The sequence below is a fragment of the Mercurialis annua genome, linkage group LG1-X (assembly GCF_937616625.2).
Source record: "Mercurialis annua linkage group LG1-X, ddMerAnnu1.2, whole genome shotgun sequence".
NCBI lineage: Eukaryota > Viridiplantae > Streptophyta > Magnoliopsida > Malpighiales > Euphorbiaceae > Mercurialis > Mercurialis annua.
This window is the reverse complement of record NC_065570.1, coordinates 32784207-32806090: the sequence shown is the minus strand read 5'-3', so window position 1 is coordinate 32806090 and position 21884 is coordinate 32784207. Positions and strand designations below refer to the sequence as shown.

Below are 21884 nucleotides of genomic sequence, written 5' to 3'. Positions count from 1 at the left end.
GTTGTTTAAGTGCATAACTAAAAAAATAATATGAAAAGCTACTATAACTTTCAAAATCATAAAAGAAAATACAATGCGAGCTGGGGGTGTCCGCAAGTCTGACCGGATAGTTAAAATGCATAAGCTAACCGACATCCATCATCTCAGTTCATATTTTTTCTCGATTCAACACGATCCAAGATATAGAGAAGCAAAAGAATCATTTTATTATGGTTAATTTACAAATACATCAATATGAAATAGGGAAAAAAACAGAATTCCCCCAATATCACCATCCTATTATGTTTATACCCCAAGATTTTCCTTTTAGCAACAATCTCCCAATTGATCTCAGATCTTTGCAAAAATCCCTCATAACTAAATATTAAACAAATGTAAACAAGCTAATGACTATACTAACCCTGCTTTATAGTATCGTGTTTAACTGAATAGGAAATTCTCAGCAAATCAAAAATGGAAGATTATCAAGCTGAAAAATCATGATCATCAAGCTCAAAAATCAAAGATTCATATAGCAACAACAATATTTCTTATCAAAATCAGCTAAACAGAAATTATAATCAAAATAAATAACAAGATTCAACATCGCAAATCAGCTGCTGAAGATTGAGCTGAAATCGCAATTGAAGTGAAGATCAAATACATAGAAACAGATCAATCATTGAAATAGAAGAGAAATCAAGAACACAATCAGGTAATTAATTCGAATTGTAACAGTTATGATTGATTAGTAATTGCTCTATTGCTTTTCAATTAAATTTCTATCATAGACAAATCTAAAAATAAATCAAAGTGGTAATGAAAGTGAAATTGACTTCAGACCTGCGTTTTTCTGTGTTTGATTCAGATTCAAATAGGTTATTAGATTATAAGAATGAAACAAATTAATGTCAGCAACAATGAAGTTCAAAGTGATAAAAAATGATTTGAATGACATTGAATTCATATTATAGCTGTTATACATAAATTAACACTCAATAACAAAAATATTACTGCTAAAAATCACATTTATTTAATTTTTATCTTATATAAATGCAGATATGGAGAATATTATGATTTTTGTTCATTATAATGGAGAATGGAACCAAAACATGGAGTACAAAAACTTTGAAGCAATGGGAATGTTGGTAAGAAAGGAGAGTGATTATACAGAATTTCTACAAATATTGTCACAACAACTGAATATGAACCATATGTCAACCTGTTTGGATATCAAATATCAAGTGAAATCAAATTACCCACCAATGAAGATTACTGACAACGTGAGCTTATCATTCTACTTGGAACTAAAAAAAAACACAGCGGATTGCATGATGTACCCCTTATGCATTTCATTCGAGTCGTCCGGAAAGGAATTAGCATTCTTTGAAACAACCTTCAATGTGTCGAATGCGGATATCCATTCCGCACAACAGTCAGCAAGTGCAGCAAAATCAGCGCATGAGATTGAATCAACAGCTGAAAAAGAAAGGGAAGATATATCTGATGTGATACAGTATGCAAAGTTCATGTCAAACAATTTCAATGATGATGAAAATGAAGCCGAGAGTAGCTTTAGACATGAACATGTCATAACTGACCCAAGACATAAGGAGATCAAAGAGGGGCAGTCCTACATAAACAAAGAGGTTCTGAAGTCAGTTTTAAGCTCTTATGCAATCAACAACCATTTCCAATTCAAAGTATGTAGATCATGTGAAAGACAGTATTTCTTGAGCTGTTTGGATACAGATTGTACATGGAAACTTAATGCTTCAAAACAAGGAAAAACAGAGATTTTTATCATTCGGAAACTCAATATCAACCATAGTTGCTCAATGGTTGTGAGAACATCGGATCAAAGACAAGCAACATCAGGTGTAATTGGAGAGTTTATTAAGTCCAAATTCATAAACCTCAAGACTGTTTATAAACCTGCTGATATTCAAAGAGACATGAAGGATGACTATGGAATTAAAATGTCGTACTCGAAAGCTTATAGGTCAAAGGCAGTAGCTCTGGATAAAGTTAGAGGGAGAGCTGACGAATCCTTTTCATTGATACCTAGCTACTTATATATGCTAGAGGTTAGCAATCCGGGTTCTTACACTAGATTAGAAGTAAAAGACGACAATAGTATGCTTTATGTTTTTATGGCATTAAATGCGTCAATAAGAGGATGGAAATTTTGCATTCCCGTATTTGCAGTTGATGGCACATTCCTTACTTCAGCATATGGAGGAACACTTTTAACGGCATGTGCACAAGACGGAAACGGTAAGATATTTCCTTTAGCATTTTGCGTAGTTGACTCTGAAAACGATGAATCATGGGAATGGTTTATGAAGAGGATTAGAGATGCCTTTGGAGTGAGAATCGACATGTGTATAGTATCTGATAGACACGAAAGCATCAAGAATGCAGCCAATTCTGTTTTTCCAGATTCAGCTCATGTCATATGTACATTTCATTTGTTCAACAATATCAAAAAGAACTTCAAGAAGTCGACAAAAGAGCTTCGGGAAGCATTTTATAAAGCAGCAAAAGCTTATACAACTGAGGCATTTGACATCTACATGAAGCAAATTAACAGTATGTGTAAAGGTTTAAAGCCATATCTAGAATCTGTTGGATACAAGAAATGGGCAAGGTCACATTGCGAGAATAACCGTCACAAAATATTGACAACAAACATAGCAGAATCAATGAATTCCAGAATCAAAGCAGGTAAGGATCTCCCTATCACTACATTACTTGAGTACCTACGAACAATGGTGCAAGATTGGAGCTTTACAAACAGAAATTTGGCAAAACAAACATTCACAGCCTTATCAAAAAGAGCAGAAGACATATTGCATGAAAATTACATTCTCTCTCTGAAATTAGTGGTGAGATTTGATTATAAAATATTCAATAAGTAAAGTTCATATGTAGTTAATATATGGTTCGTTTATGGTTTCTATGGGTGACTGCAAATGCAGGTTTCAAATTCTGATGACAATGTCAAATCAGTCTTTCAGCATACAACAAAGTTTATTGTAGATCTCAAAGAAAGAAATTGCACATGCAGAAGGTTCCAGATTGATGAAGTTCCTTGCCCACATGCAATGGCTATACTCAAAGAATTATATCAAGATCCTTACAAATTTTGTTCAACTTATTACACAAAAGAAACAATACTCAAAGCTTATGCTGAAACAGTTTATCCGGTGCCAGATAAGAGTCTTTGGAATGTGCCAGAAGAAGTAGCACAAAAGATTGTCAATCCACCAGAAGGAAGAACAAAGTCGGGAAGACCTAAAAAGCAAAGATTCAAGTCTCGTGTGGAAACTACAGGGCATAACAGGTGCAGCAGATGTAAGGCTTATGGACATAATGTGAAGACCTGTAGGAGTATGCCTAAGAAAAAATAGTTCAGTATGTGGTATTGTTTGAGGTTCACATATGGTTTAAATCAGGTTGTTTTTCAGTTTTAAAGACTATCAATTTACATTTCAATTTAAAACAGTTATTAAATTCTTATAGTACACTAAATCTCAAAATTCTCTCTATATGGAATGTAATATAAGATTGTAATGAGCAACAAGACAAATTTTATTTAAAATTGAATTAAAGTAGTTCATTTGATGTAGGTTCACATCAGGTTCATATAAGGTAGATTTTTGGTTTTATAGTCTGCCAAATATTTCATTTAAAAAAGATTCAATTTGTATATTACACTAAATCTCACAATTGTATCTATAAAATATCAAAGTAAGACAAATTTTATTAAAAATTAAAGTAAAGTAGTTCAATGATATAGGTTCACATCAGGTTCAAATAAGGTTAATTTTTGGTTTTATAGACATCATATACATTTCAATTATAAGAGTTATTCATATCTATAATAAAAAATAAGACAACCATAAAGGTCAATTGGAATAAAAGCTTAAAAAAATAGAATTAAAAACCATCGAATCTGTAAGACAATAGAAACAAGATAAACAATTTCATCGTATGAAAATACGGAACATTCAACCAAATAAAATTTCCAAAATCCAAATAAAGAACTGAAATTTAAAAACACTAATCATTCCTATTCATTTTTGGAGGAGCTTCGTCTTCACTTATGGCAGAATATTCGTCTTTCCACATTGCATATGTGTAAAACGAGGAAGCAAGCCGAGTCCGTTGTTCTTTAATATTAAAATCGCCACCCAAAACTTTGCCAGCCACAAAAGCCTCGGCAGCACAGAACATATGAACTCCACAATCACTACAAAAAGAAACAAAAAAATAAGAAAACCAAATAATTAGTTTAGTTACTAAGCAGTTCATATTAAGACATTATTAAGTTATAAACAATTAAAAAAATTACAGCTCAATAAACTTACAGGTCTGTTTGAACGGGAAGATCGGGCACATGCTCGATTCGAATCGGATTGGCTGATGTCAGTCCTGCATACGGACCGCTGTTAATGTCTATATCATCGCGAGAGGAAAACAGATCAATCGCTTCAAAAAACAAGGGAAGCAGCTCGCTGTAGCAATCAACATAAAAAAGAAGCGCTCTCTCATGTCGAGCTGATCTCAACGAATTATAGACATAAATACAGCGTTGCTTGATATTCAGACGAGCAAGAATCCAGTGCCACTGTTTCCCACAATTGATTGGAAACAAAACATCATCGACTTCAGACCATTTTGTATTACATCTCATGGAACCACCCATAATGTGTTTGGCAACTGAGCTCTTAGAAGATACAACATTCTTGTCTCTCTTTTTCAGATATTGATTATAAACCTCTTGAATTAGTTGATCGAACCGATTATCTGTGGTTGTGATTCTAGTGCTCACAGCATGTCCTAATTTCACCTTTTTCCTTAGGTAGTAAAACAGTATATCAACATGCTGAAAAGAAACAAGATGCAGAAACTTAAGTTGACATAAGGTTCATATGTGGTTATTGTAACTGGCATATATATAATTAATAATTTTAAAAACGGAAAAACAAACGCGAAAAAATCGAAAACACATACACTGCTGTCAATTGGCTGACCAGGCTTATAAAGATTATAAAACCAAATTTTCTTTTCAATTTCAGCGACACCAAGACGAAGGCGAGGACTCAATGAAACATGCGCTTCGTCGTAAATTTTCTTCCTAAAAACATACACACACAAAATTACATAAGTATAAATAATAAAACAAAAAATTAAAGTAACATATATTATGATACTAACTTGAAACTCTTAACATGTCCTTCTTCAATCCATTTCAAGAAAGCCTTGTGTTTACTCACATGAGAAAACATATTACTATTTTCATCAAAAGGACAAATACAAACACTACCGACACTGTCCTTCGGTACAATACAACCTAAAGAAAGCAAAAACATAATAGGAAACCAATTAAGTGTAAACTAAATTGAATAAAGCAATTGATAATAAATCATCAGAAGAGAAGGGTATAGAGAATAAGTACCAAAATTAAAATCTACATAAGAAACGTACAAAAGCATTAAAAAGAGTTTTAGTAACCTGATATGAACTAAATATGTACTAAATGTATACCATACTAATACTTGGAAAAACAGTAATGTTTAGTTTTAACCTGTGACTGCCTTTCAGCCAAAGAAGCCATCGCATTTTCAAGCGTTTGATCAAAAACCTCAGCAGATATATTCCAAGTTGGGGAATCAATTATAGATAGAGGTCGGACAGGAACCTGTCAAATTGAATAAGTGATAAATAACAGAAAAAAATTGAAAAAAAATAACAAATTAGAAAATATACCTCATTAGAAACAGAAGCTCCAACAACAGAATTCAATTTTTTTTGTGTAACAATATTAGCGAGCATATCGATGCCAGTAGATGTCCCAACATCCGTAGGAAAAACAAAATTTGCACAATCAGCAACACCATCAGTTGCAGCATTCTCAATATTGGCAGTTTCAATGTCATCAACTTTACGATCAATCTTCTCCGAAATCGTGGCCTCCAAAAAAAAACCATCGCCATCCCCATCGATAGCCCCTTCATTAGCAGCCTTCACATCAGCGGCATCTTCATTTGCAGTTTTTTCATTCAATGTCTTGTCATCGGAGCGCTTATCCTCAATGTTTGCATTTACGGAATCCGCGATACCATAAGTTGCAGTATTCTCAATATAGGCACTTGAAAATTCACCAGCCTTGTCTGAAATTGTGGCGTCCGATGAAGAACCATCGCAATCAACGTCAACTGAAACTTCATTAGCAGCCTTCTCATCAGCCGCATATTCATTTGCAGCTTTTTCGCTCAATGGCATATCATCGGAGCGCTTATCCTCAGTATTTGCATTTACAGACACAAACTTGTTAGCATATTCTTTCTCCGGTGTAAAATTTGATCGGCTGACAGAATCCTTAACGCCTTGCTCAACTCCAATAAAGCTAGCATTAAAGCTATCTTTTTTAGGATTATCCTCAGCAGCAAAATCTATTTTTTGTTCTTTTACAGACCTAGAAATATGCATGCTCGAAGATTGTTGCTGGTTTTTGCTGACAACCTGATAAACAAAACATGGTTCATATTTAGTTCATATATAGTTAACATTCAGTTCAAAAAACATAAACTGAAATAACACAAACTTGAATATAGCTAAACCTTCAAAATAGGCTCAGAATCGTCAGAAGAAGACTTAGCTAAGTCGGTAGGATCTTTAGAGACAGGCTTTTTACCAGCAACGTACGTCTCATCACTATCACTACCGTTATCGTCACGAGAGGAGGTAGCATCTTTCTTCGAAGTGGACAAACCATCAACCTAGATAGAAATAAGAATTATAAATGAATGAACAATGATTAATAAAATTATTCCTTAAAACAAACAGAAAACATAAAAAGAAAATTATAAATTGAATGAAAATACATTACCTTTTCAGAAGCAACATCTAAATTAATCTTTAAACACAACCGTTTCACAACGCTTAACACTTTGGAAACTTGACTACTAATAAGGCGTTTAAACTCAGAAATTTCAGACTGGATTTTCTTATGACCAGTAAAAATGAGTTGGAACTTCTCTTCTATAGCGCCTAAATCATTAGATTTATTCCTTTCATCCAAATCATCTGTAACAAGTAATGCCGGACAATAGCCATCTTTAGCACCAACCTCTTTGCTAGATCCAGAACCATCACTAGACTTCCCCTTCCCTTTGAAACTTTTGAAAAAGTCACCTAAAGGAAGGGTTTTCCATTCAGCAGATGTTGGAACAATGGACCGCAGATTCACCTGAAGCATTAAAACCAAATATGAACCTAATATTAACCATTTATGACCACAGATTAATAAAAAAGTTAAACAGAAAATTAATGAAAATAGAGACAAACCTTCTCAGAATAAACTTCATCAAAAAGATCTCTATCAACTGGGATGTAAAAAGGAAAAAAGAAAGCTTGCCACTTCAAAATGCGAGGAATGGCAGCTTCATTGACCAACTGAACAAAGGAATTTTGCACCTTCGGACAACATTCATAAAACCAACAAAGAAACACAAGAGGACAACCTTGAAGACAGTATTTGTAGATGTGTTTAGATTCCCTAAGACTACCCGAACCAAAAACAGCCTTAGTGGACAAAGAATCAAAAGTATATTTAAAAACATCAACACCCCACGGGTAGTCATTCAAGTCATCGGAATCAACAACATCAAAATCTTTTAGAGGAATACGAGCAGTTTTAGGGGAAGCTAACAAAAAGTTATGCAAAAAATGCATAAAAGCAAGCTTGAAACCATCTTCCGGACAATCCCAACGCTTAGACCTAAAAATATCTCGAAGAGTTTGCTTAGAAATAGACTGCGAACCGCCAAAATACTTGTCCAAAATTCCATTAGACACCGTCGGGTAACCATATTTACTGACATTCCCGTGACATTTTAAACCCGACACTAAGGCAAACTCCTCAATACCGAATTTCAGCCTATGACCCCCGACCTCAAACCACATCTCAGACTTGTTATATTGCTCGACTTCCCTCAACAACAAACAATGAATAATCTGGTTTTGAACCATAATCTTAGGAATATCGAGAAAATAACCGAAACAAGACTTCCTAAACAACTCTAACTCAAAAGGACTCAAAGTTGATTGTATTTCAGAAATAGTATCGTAGGACATACAAGTATCGATTTTCGAATGAAGTCGATCTTCACGTAAGAGCTTTAACTGCCACAGCTATAAAAATAAATAATAAAACTGTCAGACACCATAAAAACCAAAAATGAACAAAATATGACCTAAAAGTGGACTACATATTGAAATCTAAAATACAACACAAACAATTCTAATGACAATAACAAAGAATTAAAACATAGAATGAAGCAATTTAACAAAACAAACTAAGTATTAGAACCTAAATTGAACCAGATCAGGGGAAAATCAATGAATGACAAAATGAAACAAATAAGGATCAAATAGAATCACACATACAAACATATAATCAGTAAATAAACAAACATCATAAAATTAACAAAATCGAAAACCTAAAAATTGAAAATAAAATCAAGAACAGTACCTTAGGACTTCGCCGTTTTGGTTCAGAGATTGAAATCACTTTTTGCTTCTTCTTTGGCTTAGTAATTTCGGTTGCATGTCTCTTTTTGAGAGAAGGAGGAGATTGTCGGATTACTCCTTCACCAGAGACAGATTCTTGTTGAACTTTATCCTTCACATTGCTTGATTCGCCCTTCTTCTTCTTAGAAACCGCTTTCTTCGGTTTCATATTCAGAGCTTTTTTAGGAATCGGTTTTGAAGAACGTGTATGAGCCATTGATAATGATTTAATAACAAAAACAGAGGTTTGTGCTGAGTGATTTTCGCAGATAATGGGAAAGAGAAGATAGTGAGAAAATGGAGTAATGGAGGAAGTGAGGGAAAAAACGTAGAGGAGAAGAGAAAGTGGGGGGAAAAAATTGAGTGTATGAAGTACACTATAGCAATTGTAAAGCAGCTACTATAGACAGGGTTATTTAAGTAACTTGCCTAAAAAAGAGGTAGAGCTGAAAATAGAAAATTAAAAAAGAGGGATTTTTGCTAAAAATATTATGTTGGGTCACTAACATAAACTTTTCAGATTTTGGGGTATATGGTGACATTTTCTCTATGAAATAATCCAGTTAATAACAAATCATTTCATTATTATAAAATTACAAACTTAGTGATTATGAAGCCATAGTCTCATATTTGAATGAAATCAGCATTTTCGCCAAGAAAATAGTGCATTTATCAAAATAACAAACACATTCAAAATTAAATAAGACAAATAAGATTTAGGTCAAAAGGGACAAGATAATCAAATTAAAATAGAGTCATAAAATCAAATCAAGGATTTGAATGCTAAATGAGAATAGGGGATGAAGTAGACCAACCTGAACCAACATATCCTTCACTATAATCACCTGATCTCACCTATCAAGAATAAGATGATAGCCAAAACTTAAATACTGAAGCAAAATATGCCATTTAATTTTGGGTTAATTTCTAAAAAAATCACGAACTTTACACGAAGTTTCATTTTAATCATGAACTTTAAAAGTTGTCATTTAAAGGCACGAACTTTCATTTTGTTTCAAATCTATCGTCAAAGTAAAATCCGATGTATTTTATCGAACTAAAAATTCCTAATCCTATATACTATAACTAAAAGATAATAAGATTTAATGTCGATTTATAATTTGGGTCTTTCATTAATGATTTATTGAAGAATTTAGTCAACAAAAATACACTGAAATGATAGACTTGAAACAAAATAAAAGTTCGTGCCTTTAAATGGCAACTTTTAAAGGTCATGATTAAAATGAAACTTCGTGTAAAGTCCGTGATTTTTTTAGAAATTAACCCTTAAATTTTTAAGAGATGGTCAAAAATTAAGAATTGAAACATTTTTCCTAAAAAAAACTAAAACAATAAGCAACAGATAACTATGCACGAAGTGTGTGAAAACAATTAAGAGAAGAAAGTACCTAAATCAATTGAAGGTATGAAACAGATGAGAACAAAGAGAGGTAGTTAAAGAGGCAAATGTCAGAAATAGCAGAAGCGGAGGAACGGAGTCAGCGGCGGAGAAGACGAAACAACAGTGGCAGAGAAGTGATAAGCGAAGAGAAGACTTGTTCTTGTGCCTAAAACCCTTACATTAAATTCATGAAAACTTCAATTGTGCCAGAAACCCTAACATTGAAATCGTGAAATGAGAGGAAACGGCAGTAGGAAAAACCCTAACTGTTTTAGAATAATTTCTCACTCTAGGAAATAGACAACTTTGGTAGAAAATAATAATTACTTCCTTAAATTAAGACGGAAATAAGGAACCGTCACAGTCCCTCACAACTTTGTGAAGGAATTGTGACGGACAATAACAATTTGAAAATTTAACACATATTTATGACAGCAAAACTATTACAAATCCGTCACAACTTGTGACAGTTTTGTGATGGATTTTCCGTCACAAATATTTGTGACGGATTTGTGATGGAAATTTTTGTCGTAATTTTTGTGACGGAAATTTTCATCACAAATTCGTCATAAATTTAAAATCCGTCACAAAACCTTCACTAATCCGTCACAAATTTGTGACCGATTTTTTGCGTCTCAAATTTCCTTCACTAAAACCAGTTTTTCTAGTAGTGGTTACGGAACAAAACCAAACGTCTCACATTTTTAGCGATTTAAGCCAAACGTTTGCAAACGTTACGAAACAAATCCAAACGTTTCCCCTTATTAGCAATTTAAGCCAAACGTTTACCAACGTTACGAAATAAATCCAAACGCTTCACCTTTTTACCGATATAAGCCGAACATTTATAAACGTTACGAAACAAAACCAAAAGTTTAAAACTTTACGAAACAGATCCAAACGTTTCATGTTTTAGCAATTTAAGCCATACATTTATAAACATTACAAAACAAATCCAAAGTTTTAAAACGTTACGAAACAAAACCAAACGTTTCACCTTTTTAGCGATTTAATCCAAACGTTTGCAAACGTTACAAAACAAATCCATATGTTTACCCATTTTAGCGATTTAAGCCAAACGTTTAAAACGTTACGAAACAAATCCAAACGTTTCAAATATCCACATAGGACGAGCAGTCGACGGGTCTAAAACATAATATAAGTTAAATTCCGAACAACCCCTATCTCTAAGAATACTAGACTCCACATAGGACTAGCATTGCAACCAACAATCAAACAAGGTAATCAAAGTACAACTAAACATCCATACAACTAATTATCCAAATAAGGCAAGTTCAGTTTAGGTGAGTTCATATGTAATATCCCGTGTATTTTATATTATTTTTCCGTAAGTTTTCCGGTGGTTTTCTGGTCGTTTTACTTTGTTTTTGTGATATTCGTCTTCCGGTTTGGTTTGTGGTTCAACCGGAGGGTTGAACCACCTTTCTTGGTCATCAGGTCTCATTTTGAGACCTGATTATGTTTGGTCTCGTACGAGACCTGAAGGTCTCGTACGAGACCTCTTCTTTCCTGCCCTGGTCTCGTACGAGACCAGGCTGTCTCAAACGAGACCTCAGCAGTTTTGCTGAGTCTCGTTCGAGACTTGTAACGTCTGTTTAGGGAGGCTTAATTTCTGCCATTACTACTCTGATTTCTTTCCTTTTCCAGCTGATTTGGTTTCTCATTTTCCTTTCCTACATATTCAGCAATCTCTTGTCTCAAATCTTTTCGTTTTTCTCCTTGGTTTTCCTCTCCAATTTCTGATCCAAAGTCAGCCCCGTGGTAAGTGTTCTTGACCACTTTGCATTTCAGATTTCATGCTTGAACACGTTTTGATTTTCTGATCCGTGTGTGTTCGTTTCTAGATCGATACTGAAACCGTTTGATCTCAGGCGTTCTAGACTCGTATACCTTCGATTCAATTCGTTCGCTTCGCTTAACGGTACGCCGTTGATCTCGTTCTATTGCCGTTCGGTTTACCGCTTTTGTTTGTGTATATTCTGTTTCATGTTTTGATGCTTACTGCCGATGGGTTTCTTTCTTGTTGCCATGATTTTGATTGTTTGGAAGTTATAGATCTCTTGGGTTATTGTTATCTTATGATTTCATTGAGTAATCGATTCATTTTCTTCCATTTCGTTCTTCGTCCTCGGAAAGTTAGGATTTGACAGTAACGTTTTGTTAGATTCTTGATGCTTGATGTTTAAGATGGTATTGGTAATGTATTGTGTTGTTCTTGGATTGATAATTGATAGCATGAATCTTAATAGCTTAGGGTGTGTGAATATTTGGTTTTGAATCTTATGGTTTTGGCTTGGAAATTATGTTTGCTGCAAGGTTCATTTTGGCGGGTTTGTTCTTGTTTGATTGAGGAAGATGATAAATATGCCATTTTGGTCACCATCTTTTTAGTTTGAAATGATTAGGTTCTTAAGTTACTTATATTCTATAATAACTTGTAATTGATTATAAATTACAATTGATATTTTTACGAGATTTTTATAATCTAAGTTAAACATAATTACTCGGGTAATTGTATTATATTCGTATGTCAATTTAACACGAAAATGGTAAAATTACAATTTAGTCCCTAAACGAGTTTTATAACTTATTTAAATAAGTTTTTGGTTAATAACTTTATATTTTGTTTTAATTATAAAACAAGAGCTATTAAATTGTATTTGGATATCAAATTAGCTAAATTACAATTTAGTCCCTAAATGGCAAAAGTACAGTTTAGTCCCTAATTCGCTAAAGTGCAATTTAGTCCCTAAACTTTTATTTGACTTATTTAATTAAGTTTTGATTTGTAACTTGGGTTACTTTGAATTGAAGTTATTGAGTTCCGCTTTTTAAATGGTTTATTATTTTATGGAATTATTTTATAAATATAAACTCGGGTTTATATTCGATAAACGTTTTGAATCGGGTTAGACTTGGGTCACCCGACAAGTGAGGTTAGCTTGGTAGTTATTGGTAACTCGGCTAACCCATTATTTGGAAATTATTTATTATTTAAAGTTATTAAGTAATATTTATAAATTGGATTTTAAACGAGAACTCAATAGACTTATATTAATTGGGCTTTATTACCTTTTGGATATATTTGTGTTGTTTTGGATTGTTTATTTACGACGTGTTTATTGTGCTAGTCTTATGTGGTGTCTAGTACTCTCTAGAGTTAGGGTCTGTTTTTAATTATTATTTTATTTGTCTAGACCCGTCTACTGTTCGTGCTTCAGAGGCGAACCAGGATTAGTTGCTTGCCGGTTTCACGTGGAGTAGCAAGCAGTGAGTTTATATTTACTATTTACCGCTTTATTAAGTAAATTGTTATTTTAATATTAAATATATATACTGTACGTATATTTCGAACTGTTTTTATATTATGGCTTCTAGTTGGAACATGCTACCTAATGGGCATCATTAGGACTGCGTGCGCACCGGTATTGATCTGGGTAAGGTATATATGGAAATGTGGTAACTCGGTGTGAGCATAGCTCTCGGGACCAGGTAGAGTAACTCGGTGTAGCTCAGCTCTCGGGACTCTGGTATAAGTGTGGTCAGTGGTAACTCGGTGTAGCTCAGCTCTCGGGACCAGACCTATTGGATTATGATTATTATTTAGAATTGTGGATTAGGGTTCCAACTATTATCTGTAATATCGTTATTAAATGTTTTAAACGTTTTAAAGGTTTTCCACTTAATAAATGTAAATAGTGGTATGAACTCATCTCAGTATATCTGACCCCGTTGTTTTCCTAATTTTTCCCAGGGTTATGATCTGAGAGAGTCTGGTGATCTCCGCATTTACTTTCCTCGGAGGTTCCTTTTATTTTTAATAAATTGTAAAACTGTTTAATTCAAAGACCGCAGTAGTAACTAGACGTCTTTATTATTTTTATATATTCCGTCGGATTGGTTCGACTGGTTATATTGCTTTGGCATGTTATATTATTTACATTGGTTTATGATAAATCTATTTTAGACTCGGAATTGGATAAGCATGTTATATTAACTGTTGAATATCATAACTGCTAGATTTAGGCTGAAGTCTCGGTTGCCCCCGAGCATTGGTTTCCTGCAGGTTTATGTGTTTATATTGTTAATTGAAAGGCTAGCTACGGGTTTTGGTACTACATTACCCATACCCTAGCGCCGGTCGCGATTCATGAAAATGGGTCGTGACATCATATCTTTAAAAAAAACAAAACCAAAGTCTTACATACTTAAATAATCTTCTAAACAATAACAGTTCCCAAAGTAGTGTGTTGGCCTTACTGCAGTATAGCCTAACACAACATGTCGGAAGACCACGTCTAACCCGACCCAACCATAAACCAAATTTAAAGCCAAAGTCTTTAATCAAACCTTAAATGAAACCAAATTCAGTTTTTAAATAAGAACTCACACCGAAACTTAATAATTCCATAAACAATTAAGCTTGCTAACACTTAGGAAGTAGCACCCCAAGTACATTGAAATATAACACCTTAAATAGAATCAATAAGATTCAACATCTTTTAAGTATCAACTTGAAAATAGAATAAATTAATCAAAACCTTACATGACAAATAACACTCTTATATGCCTTATATAGTTTAATCAAAATCAAACCACAACCTAAGATAGAACTAACATCCTGAAATAAGTTAAAACCAATTAGTAAATAATTTCCAGCCCTTAGTAACTTGATTAAAATCACCCTAAGTATGTCTCAAAGCTAGGGCAAAACCACAACACTTAGCAAATTAAGCCAAACCAAAAGAGACCCAAAGTATTCGATTTTACTTTATAAAATAAATTCTTAAACTTACAAATTTCCAACCACATATATATGTTCTTAAAACAGCAATTTAAACCATCAAAACCATATTTAACATATGTTTTAGCCATTAGACAATTACCTCAAATCACTCAATGAAACAATTGTTAACAAACACCCTTTTAACCTTTTTAAAAGAAATTTCCAGATTTAGTTTTTAAATCGAAAGAGAGTTTAGCCCAAAAGCTTTAATCAAATGCAACACTAATCTACTTAAACGATTTCTCCAAGCCACCCAAAGTATTGTTAAGTATCTAACACCCTATGATTCATTCGCTTGAAATTTCCAGATTTGAATAGAGTTTCAAAACAGAATTTACAACACAAAAATGTTAGCAATTTGATAAACCTTTCAATTGTAACATCTAAACCAAACCACCCAAGTTACAAGTAATATGAACAAGCCAATAACACCTTAGATCAACCATTTACAGATTTAAAATCAATACAAACAGAAAATATACTCAAACCACCCAATGTATCGAATCCAATCGAAAAGCTAACAATCTTAACAACACAAAATAAGGGATTAGATCTACTAACCTTTTGAGATAACACACAACAAGAAAACCCAGCAATAAAAACAATCCAAATCAGCCTAAGAACGAACAACAACCCAAAGCTAATGAGCACACAACCCAAGGATAGATAAAACATGAATTAAACCTTAAAGAAATGATGAAAATACTTACTAATGATCACCATAGGCTTAGGAATAGGTGGAATATGAAAATCAGAGAGTATGTGCCGTTTTAGGGTTTTTAGAAAAGTGTAAAATCAGTTTAGGTCGAATTAGGTGAGTTTAAATAGAAATCAGCGAACTGCACAGTGCACGCATCGCGCCCGCTACACCTCCTTCGCACCCGCGATACATGAATCGCGCCCGTGATTCATGCATATCGCGCCCGCGAAATGCTACTGCCTCCGATGAAATTTTGAGATTTTGAAATTTAAATCGAAAACGTTTCAAACTCCGAGGTTACTTCTAATACATCTTAAAACACATTTTAAAAGGTTTGGAACCTTCGACACGCGAATCTAAGTGGTCGAACCACTCAATGAACCCAAGGTATCGTTTGGGCTAACGGAACAAGTTAGAAAAAATACGGGGTGTTACATTCTCTCCAACTTAAAAACAAAATCGTCCTCGATTTTACAACAACAAAACTAAACAACAACTCACATAAACACATCAAAATAATTCACATAGTACAAATGCCCAAAATATCACTCACCAAGTAGCACATAAATACACACATAACCCAAAGTACTAACATGGCATAAAAGCAACAAACAATACCAACGTACCTCAAGGAAAGAGGAAAGGAAAACGGTTCCTCATGTCGGACTCCGTCTCCCAAGTGCATTCTTCTACGGAGTGATTCCGCCACAGAACCTTGACCATCGAAATCTCTTTGTTCCGTAACTTACGCACCTGTGTATCGACAATCTCGACAGGCTGTTCCTCATAAGACAGCTCTTGGTCAACCTCAACACTCTGTGGTACAATCACTTGAGAAGGGTCAGAAACACACTTCCTCAACATGGAAATGTGAAACACTGGGTGAACCAACGACATATCTGGTGGCAACGCTAACTTGTACGCCACTGCTCCAATACGCTCAATAATCTCATACGGACCAACATACCTCGGTGCTAACTTCCCCTTAACACCAAAACGCACAACGCCCTTCATAGGCGAAACCTGAAGAAACACGAAATCTCCAACCCGAAACTCCATGTCTTTCCTCTTCGGATCAGCATAACTCTTATGCCGACTAAAAGCTGTCTCCAGTCTCCGCTTGATCAATGGTACCTTCTCTGAGGTAATCTTAATAATCTCTGCTCCCGAAAGCTTGCGCTCGCCAACCTCCTCCCAGCAGATAGGAGATCGACACTTGCGCCCGTACAAAGCCTCATAAGGTGCCATCTCGATACTAGCATGGTAACTGTTGTTGTAGGAAAACTCAATCAAAGGCAAATGAGTATCCCAGCTACCCTGAAAATCTAGAACACACATCCTGAGCATGTCCTCCAAAGTCTGAATAGTCCTCTCAGACTGACCGTCAGTCTGAGGATGAAAAGCAGTACTAAAATCCAATCTCGTACCCAAAGATTCCTGCATCGCCTTCCAAAATCGAGAGGTGAAAACTGAACCTCTGTCCGAAACTATCGACACTGGTACACCATGGAGACTCACAATTTGATCGATGTACAACTGTGCCAACTTCGAAGCCTGGTAAGTAACCTTGATCGGTAAGAAGTGAGCTGACTTGGTCAAACGGTCAACTATCACCCAAATTGAATCATACCCATGTCGGGTACATGGCAAGCCAACCACGAAATCCATAGCGATTCGCTCCCATTTCCACTCTGGAATAGGTAGCGGTTGCAGATATCCAAACGGTCTCTGATGCTCTAACTTTACCTACTGGCAAGTCAAACACTTAGACACAAACTCTGCAACATCCTTTTTCATTCCGCTCCACCAGTACGTACCCTTGAGATCATGGTACATCTTGGTAGAACCCGGATGAACACTGTAAGATGACTTGTGCGCTTCTTCCAGAATCTGGTCTCTCAAACCATCTGAATCCGGAACACACAGTCGAGAACCGTACCTGAGAACTCCATCCGCCAGAACAAACTCAGAATTCCCATCCAGATGGATCTCATCCATAATCTGTTTCAATTGTGGATCATCAGCTTGTGAAGCTTTGATCCTATCAATCAAAACCGGTTGCACTTGCAACTATGCCAACAAACAGCCATTCTGTGAAACCTGAAACCTGTAACCCGAAGCTAACAAACCATGCCACTCGCGAATCATGGGTCTCCGCCCAACCTCAGAAATATGGGCCAAACTGCCCGAAGACTTGCGACTCAACGCATCGGCTACCACATTAGCCTTACCCGGATGGTACTGAATAGAACAATCGTAGTCTTTCAGTAATTCCAACCATCTTCGCTGCCTCAGATTTAACTCACGCTGATCAAAGATGTACTTCAGACTCTTATGATCAGTAAAGATCTCGCAAGTCGCACCGTACAAATAGTGCCTCCAAATTTTGAGAGCAAAGACCACAGCTGTTAGCTCCAGATCATGAGTAGGATAATTCACCTCATGCTTCTTCAGCTGGCGAGAAGCATAGGCAATCACCTTTCCATGTTGCATCAGAACGCAACCCAAACCGATACGGGAAGCATCACAATACACAGTGAACCCCTCAATGCCAGATGGCAAAGCTAACACAGGAGCTGTAGTCAGAATCTCTTTGAGCTTCTCAAAGCTCGCCTCGCACTTGTCAGTCCACTCAAACTTAACACCTTTCTGTGTCAGTTTAGTCATCGGTGCAGATATTCTGGAGAAATCCTGCACGAACCGACGATAGTAGCCAGCTAACCCCAGAAAACTTCTGATCTCGGTAACTGACCTCGGCCTCTGCCAATCCATAGCCGCCTCAATCTTCGTCGGATCAACCTTGATCCCATCCTTTGACACCACGTGTCCTAAGAAGGTAACTTGATCCAGCCAGAATTCGCACTTCGAGAACTTAGCATACAGCTGATGCTCACGCAAAGTCTACAGTATCGTTCTCAAGTGGAAAGCATGCTCCTCCTCACTCCGAGAATAAATCAGTATGTCATCAATAAACACAATAACGAACTGATCCAGAAACGGCTTGAATACCCGGTTCATCATATCCATAAACGCTGCTGGTGCGTTAGTTAACCCAAAAGACATGACCAGAAACTCGAAATGCCCATACCGCGTTCTGAAAGAGTCTTAGGCACATCGACGTCTCGAATCCGAAGTTGATGATACCCGGATCTCAAATCAATCTTCGAAAAGCACTTAGCACCCTCCAACTGGTCGAATAAATCATCAATACGAGGAAGAGGATACCGGTTCTTGATAGTAACCTTGTTCAGCTGTCTGTAGTCAATACACAGCCGAAATGACCCATCCTTCTTCTTGACAAACAACACAGGAGCACCCCACGGAGAAGTACTCGGTCTGATAAAACCACTATCAAGCAATTCCTGTAACTGTTCCTTCAACTCTTTCAGCTCTGCAGGAGCCATCCGATACGGAGCTGTCCCCGGAGAGACATCAATACAGAACTCGATGTCACGATCAGGTGGTAATCTAGGCAACTCCTCTGGAAACACATCAGTGAACTCATTCACTATCAGAACACTATGCACGTCACCACTGTCGCCCTCTAAATCACGAACCACTGCTAAGAAAGCCTGGCAACCCTTGCCCATCATACGCTTGGCCTTGATCGCCGAAATTAGATTCTTAGGTGCTTCTGTCTTTTCTCCTTGGAAGGAAAAAGGCATATCGCCAGGAATCCCAAACAATACCGACTTCCCTCGACAGTCGATAGAAGCAAAATGGCGTGAAAGCCAATCCATCCCCAAGATGACATCAAAAGATAACACGTCAAGCATAATCAAATTAGCACTAAGATCCCTACCATGTATAACCACAGAACAAGACGGATAGACCACGTCCACCACAACACTATCAGACAAAGGCGTAGATACAGATAAAGGCTCTAACAACCTAGATGGTGTCACACCCAACTTAGCAGCAAAACTCGAAGAAACAAAAGAGTGTGTTGCACCCGCATCAAATAAGACCAAAGCATCTACAAATGAAATGGGAATAGTACCTTGCACCACGGCGTTTGATGCACGAGAATCCTGAGGAGTCAGAACAAATACTCTGGCCTGACCCTGTCCCTGCTGCGGTGCCTGAGAAGAACTGTAGCTACCCGAGCCTCTACCACCGTTCCCACGGCCACCAAAACCACGCCCTCCTGAACCACGGCCCCGTTGGCCACCAAATGAAGCGGCAGGTTGAGAATACCCTGCCGAAGGAGTGAAAACAGGTCTCTGCTGCTGAAAGGACGGCTGAGCAACACTAGCCGACGACATCTGTTGTCCAGATGACGGACACTCCCTAGCAAAGTGACCCTGCTGGCCACAAGCATAGCAACTACCTGGTGCCACTGTTCACTGTCTCGAATGTCTGCGCCTGCAGTTCTGACAAAACGGGACGCTAGAAGTACCACTGTAACCGCGACCAGATCCACGGCTACTCCCACTGTAACCAGAACTGTGAGAATACGGCTGATACCCTTTCCGAACACCCCCTTTCTGACTCTTGTACTGGGAAGGCTTGTGCTGATAGCTGCTGCTACCACCCTGCTGTCCACTACTCTGAAAACCACCGCTCGCCTTCTTCGTCTCAGTCATTTCCCCAAAGTGCAGTAAATTTGCCTCCATCCGACGGGCACTGTCCACTACAGCAGAAAATTCCTTGGTCGTCTCAGTTAGAAGACTAATAAAGTCAGCACCCAGACCCTTTACGTATCTGTCGTTCACCCTCTGCTGTTCAGTCTGCAGATCTGGGGCAAAGCGACTCAGTCTCACAAACTCAGTAGTGTACTCATGTACTGATCTGTCTCCTCTCCTCATAACCAGCAGTTTGTCTCTGAAACCCTCTATCACTGAGAAAGGCAGATAAAATTCCTTGAATTCTGTCACAAAGTCCGCCCATGTAATTGTAGCCATTACTGCGCGAATCTCCCTGCGAAACCAGTCATTTGCAGCACCCTTCAAGGACATCTCTACTAGCATAACGGTCTGTCTCTCAGAAGCCTGTAGTCTCTGAGCATTTCGCTCAACCTCCTCCAGAAAATCTAGGGCGTCGCCGTCGCCCGCAAACTCAGTCGGCTTCAGCCTCAAATAAGCCAACACCAAGTCTCTGTCAGCGATTCCAGCACCACCAACCGCAACACCACCAGCCTGTGGTACTTGTTGCTGCACAATCTGTCCCAGCATAGCATACTGGTTCTGCATGGCGATCTGTCCCGCCTGCAGTTGCACTTGATTATTCTGGAGTGCAGTGATTCCGGCTAAAAACGTCGTGAAGTCAAACGGGTCAATAGGAGCTTGTGGTACACCTGGTGCCTGAACGCCTGCACCACCACGTCCCCTACCTCTGCCTCCAGCAGCCTGACCTCTGCCACCCCGACCTCTGCCAGCTCGGCCTCTACCAGCCGGAACTCCACCTGCACGTCCCCTGCCAACTTGAACCTCTGGATCATGCTGGTCAACCTCAGTCGACATAGCATCATCAGCTTCAGCCTCAGCCTGAGCTGCAGCACGCCTACGAGTATTCATTCCTAAGAATGAAACAAACAAATCTCAAACAATGCCCACTTGGCAACTCCCAGAGTATAATTTAATAGTTCACAAATCAACAATTTATCCATAGTAATAACACTAACATTCCAAAGAAAATCGAAAATTTCGCAAATAAAACATTAGTAACACATAAGACCGACTCAAACATCCCTAAAGGTGAAGGTAGAAAATTTTGAAAACAAAAGATGACGTTTCAAAAGACAAAACTTGTATCCTAATTCCGCAGTAGATCCTATGACATAACAGTAACACTTAACATGCCTTAAAGCGATAAACAAGTAACATGCAAAAAAATTTTGGCCTTAGTTCGAAACTAAAGCTCTGATACCAACTTTGTCACGACCCAATTTCATGAATCGTGACCGGCGCTAGGGTATGGGTATGGTTGTACCAAAACCCGTAGCAAGCCTTGCGGAAATCAAATGAACATTTAAACCTGCAGAAAAACTGCTCGGGGGCAACCGAGACTCCAACTTAAGTCTAGCAATTTATAATACAATTTTATTATAAATAACTTAAATATCTGAAATGCTCAACAGCATGCCTTAAATATAATAATAAAATATTCCAGTGTAAACATGCTAAAAATAAACAATCGGTTTAATCGATAATCCCAATGCAATAAAAAATGTAATATATAAACTAGCTCTACTGCGGTCTAAGAGCTCGAAAATAGAAACTAGTTTAATAACATAAAAACCTCCGAGGAATCAAAAGAATCGGAGTGGACCAGCTTTCAAATCATAAACCTGGAAAATTTGGGAAAACAACGGGGTCAGATGTACTGAGATGAGTTCGCAATACTATTTACATTTATTAAGTTTAAAACCCTTAAATCAAAACATTTTTATACTAATATAATATGATTATGGAAAA

General features: G+C 37.0%; 3 protein-coding genes across 3 annotated transcripts; 2 read left to right on the top strand and 1 right to left on the bottom strand.

Annotated features, from left to right (window-relative positions):
- Positions 1–1040: 1040 nt before the first annotated feature.
- Positions 1041–2900, top strand: LOC126682186 (uncharacterized). Its single transcript, XM_050377783.2, has one exon. The coding sequence runs from the start codon at positions 1041–1043 to the stop codon at positions 2898–2900; it is 1860 nt and encodes a 619-aa protein (XP_050233740.2).
- Positions 2901–2954: 54 nt separating this feature from the next.
- On the top strand, positions 2955–3392 carry LOC130015012 (uncharacterized). Its single transcript, XM_056104372.1, has one exon. It carries the CDS (start codon positions 2955–2957, stop codon positions 3390–3392), a length of 438 nt encoding a protein of 145 aa, XP_055960347.1.
- A 543-nt stretch (positions 3393–3935) lies between these two features.
- LOC126668285 (uncharacterized) lies at positions 3936–6477 on the bottom strand. The gene is made up of 7 exons (XM_056104370.1): positions 5755–6477; positions 5573–5686; positions 5444–5455; positions 5203–5381; positions 4999–5122; positions 4353–4870; positions 3936–4234 (listed from the first exon to the last, which is right to left on the bottom strand). Exons 1-7 carry the CDS (start codon positions 6475–6477, stop codon positions 4045–4047), a joined length of 1860 nt encoding a protein of 619 aa, XP_055960345.1. The 3' UTR covers positions 3936–4044.
- Between the last annotated feature and the right edge of the window lie 15407 nt (positions 6478–21884).

Coding starts and splice junctions, on each gene's coding strand:
- LOC126682186 (XM_050377783.2), top strand. CDS start 1,041: ATGGAGAATATTATGATTTTTGTTCATTATAATGGAGAATGGAACCAA.
- LOC130015012 (XM_056104372.1), top strand. CDS start 2,955: ATGCAGGTTTCAAATTCTGATGACAATGTCAAATCAGTCTTTCAGCAT.
- LOC126668285 (XM_056104370.1), bottom strand. CDS start 6,477: ATGCATATTTCTAGGTCTGTAAAAGAACAAAAAATAGATTTTGCTGCT. Junction 5,123..5,202: donor GGACATGTTAAGAGTTTCAA/GTTAGTATCATA, acceptor GTATGTTTTTAG/GAAGAAAATTTACGACGAAG. Junction 4,235..4,352: donor CTTCCCGTTCAAACAGACCT/GTAAGTTTATTG, acceptor TTCTTTTTGTAG/TGATTGTGGAGTTCATATGT.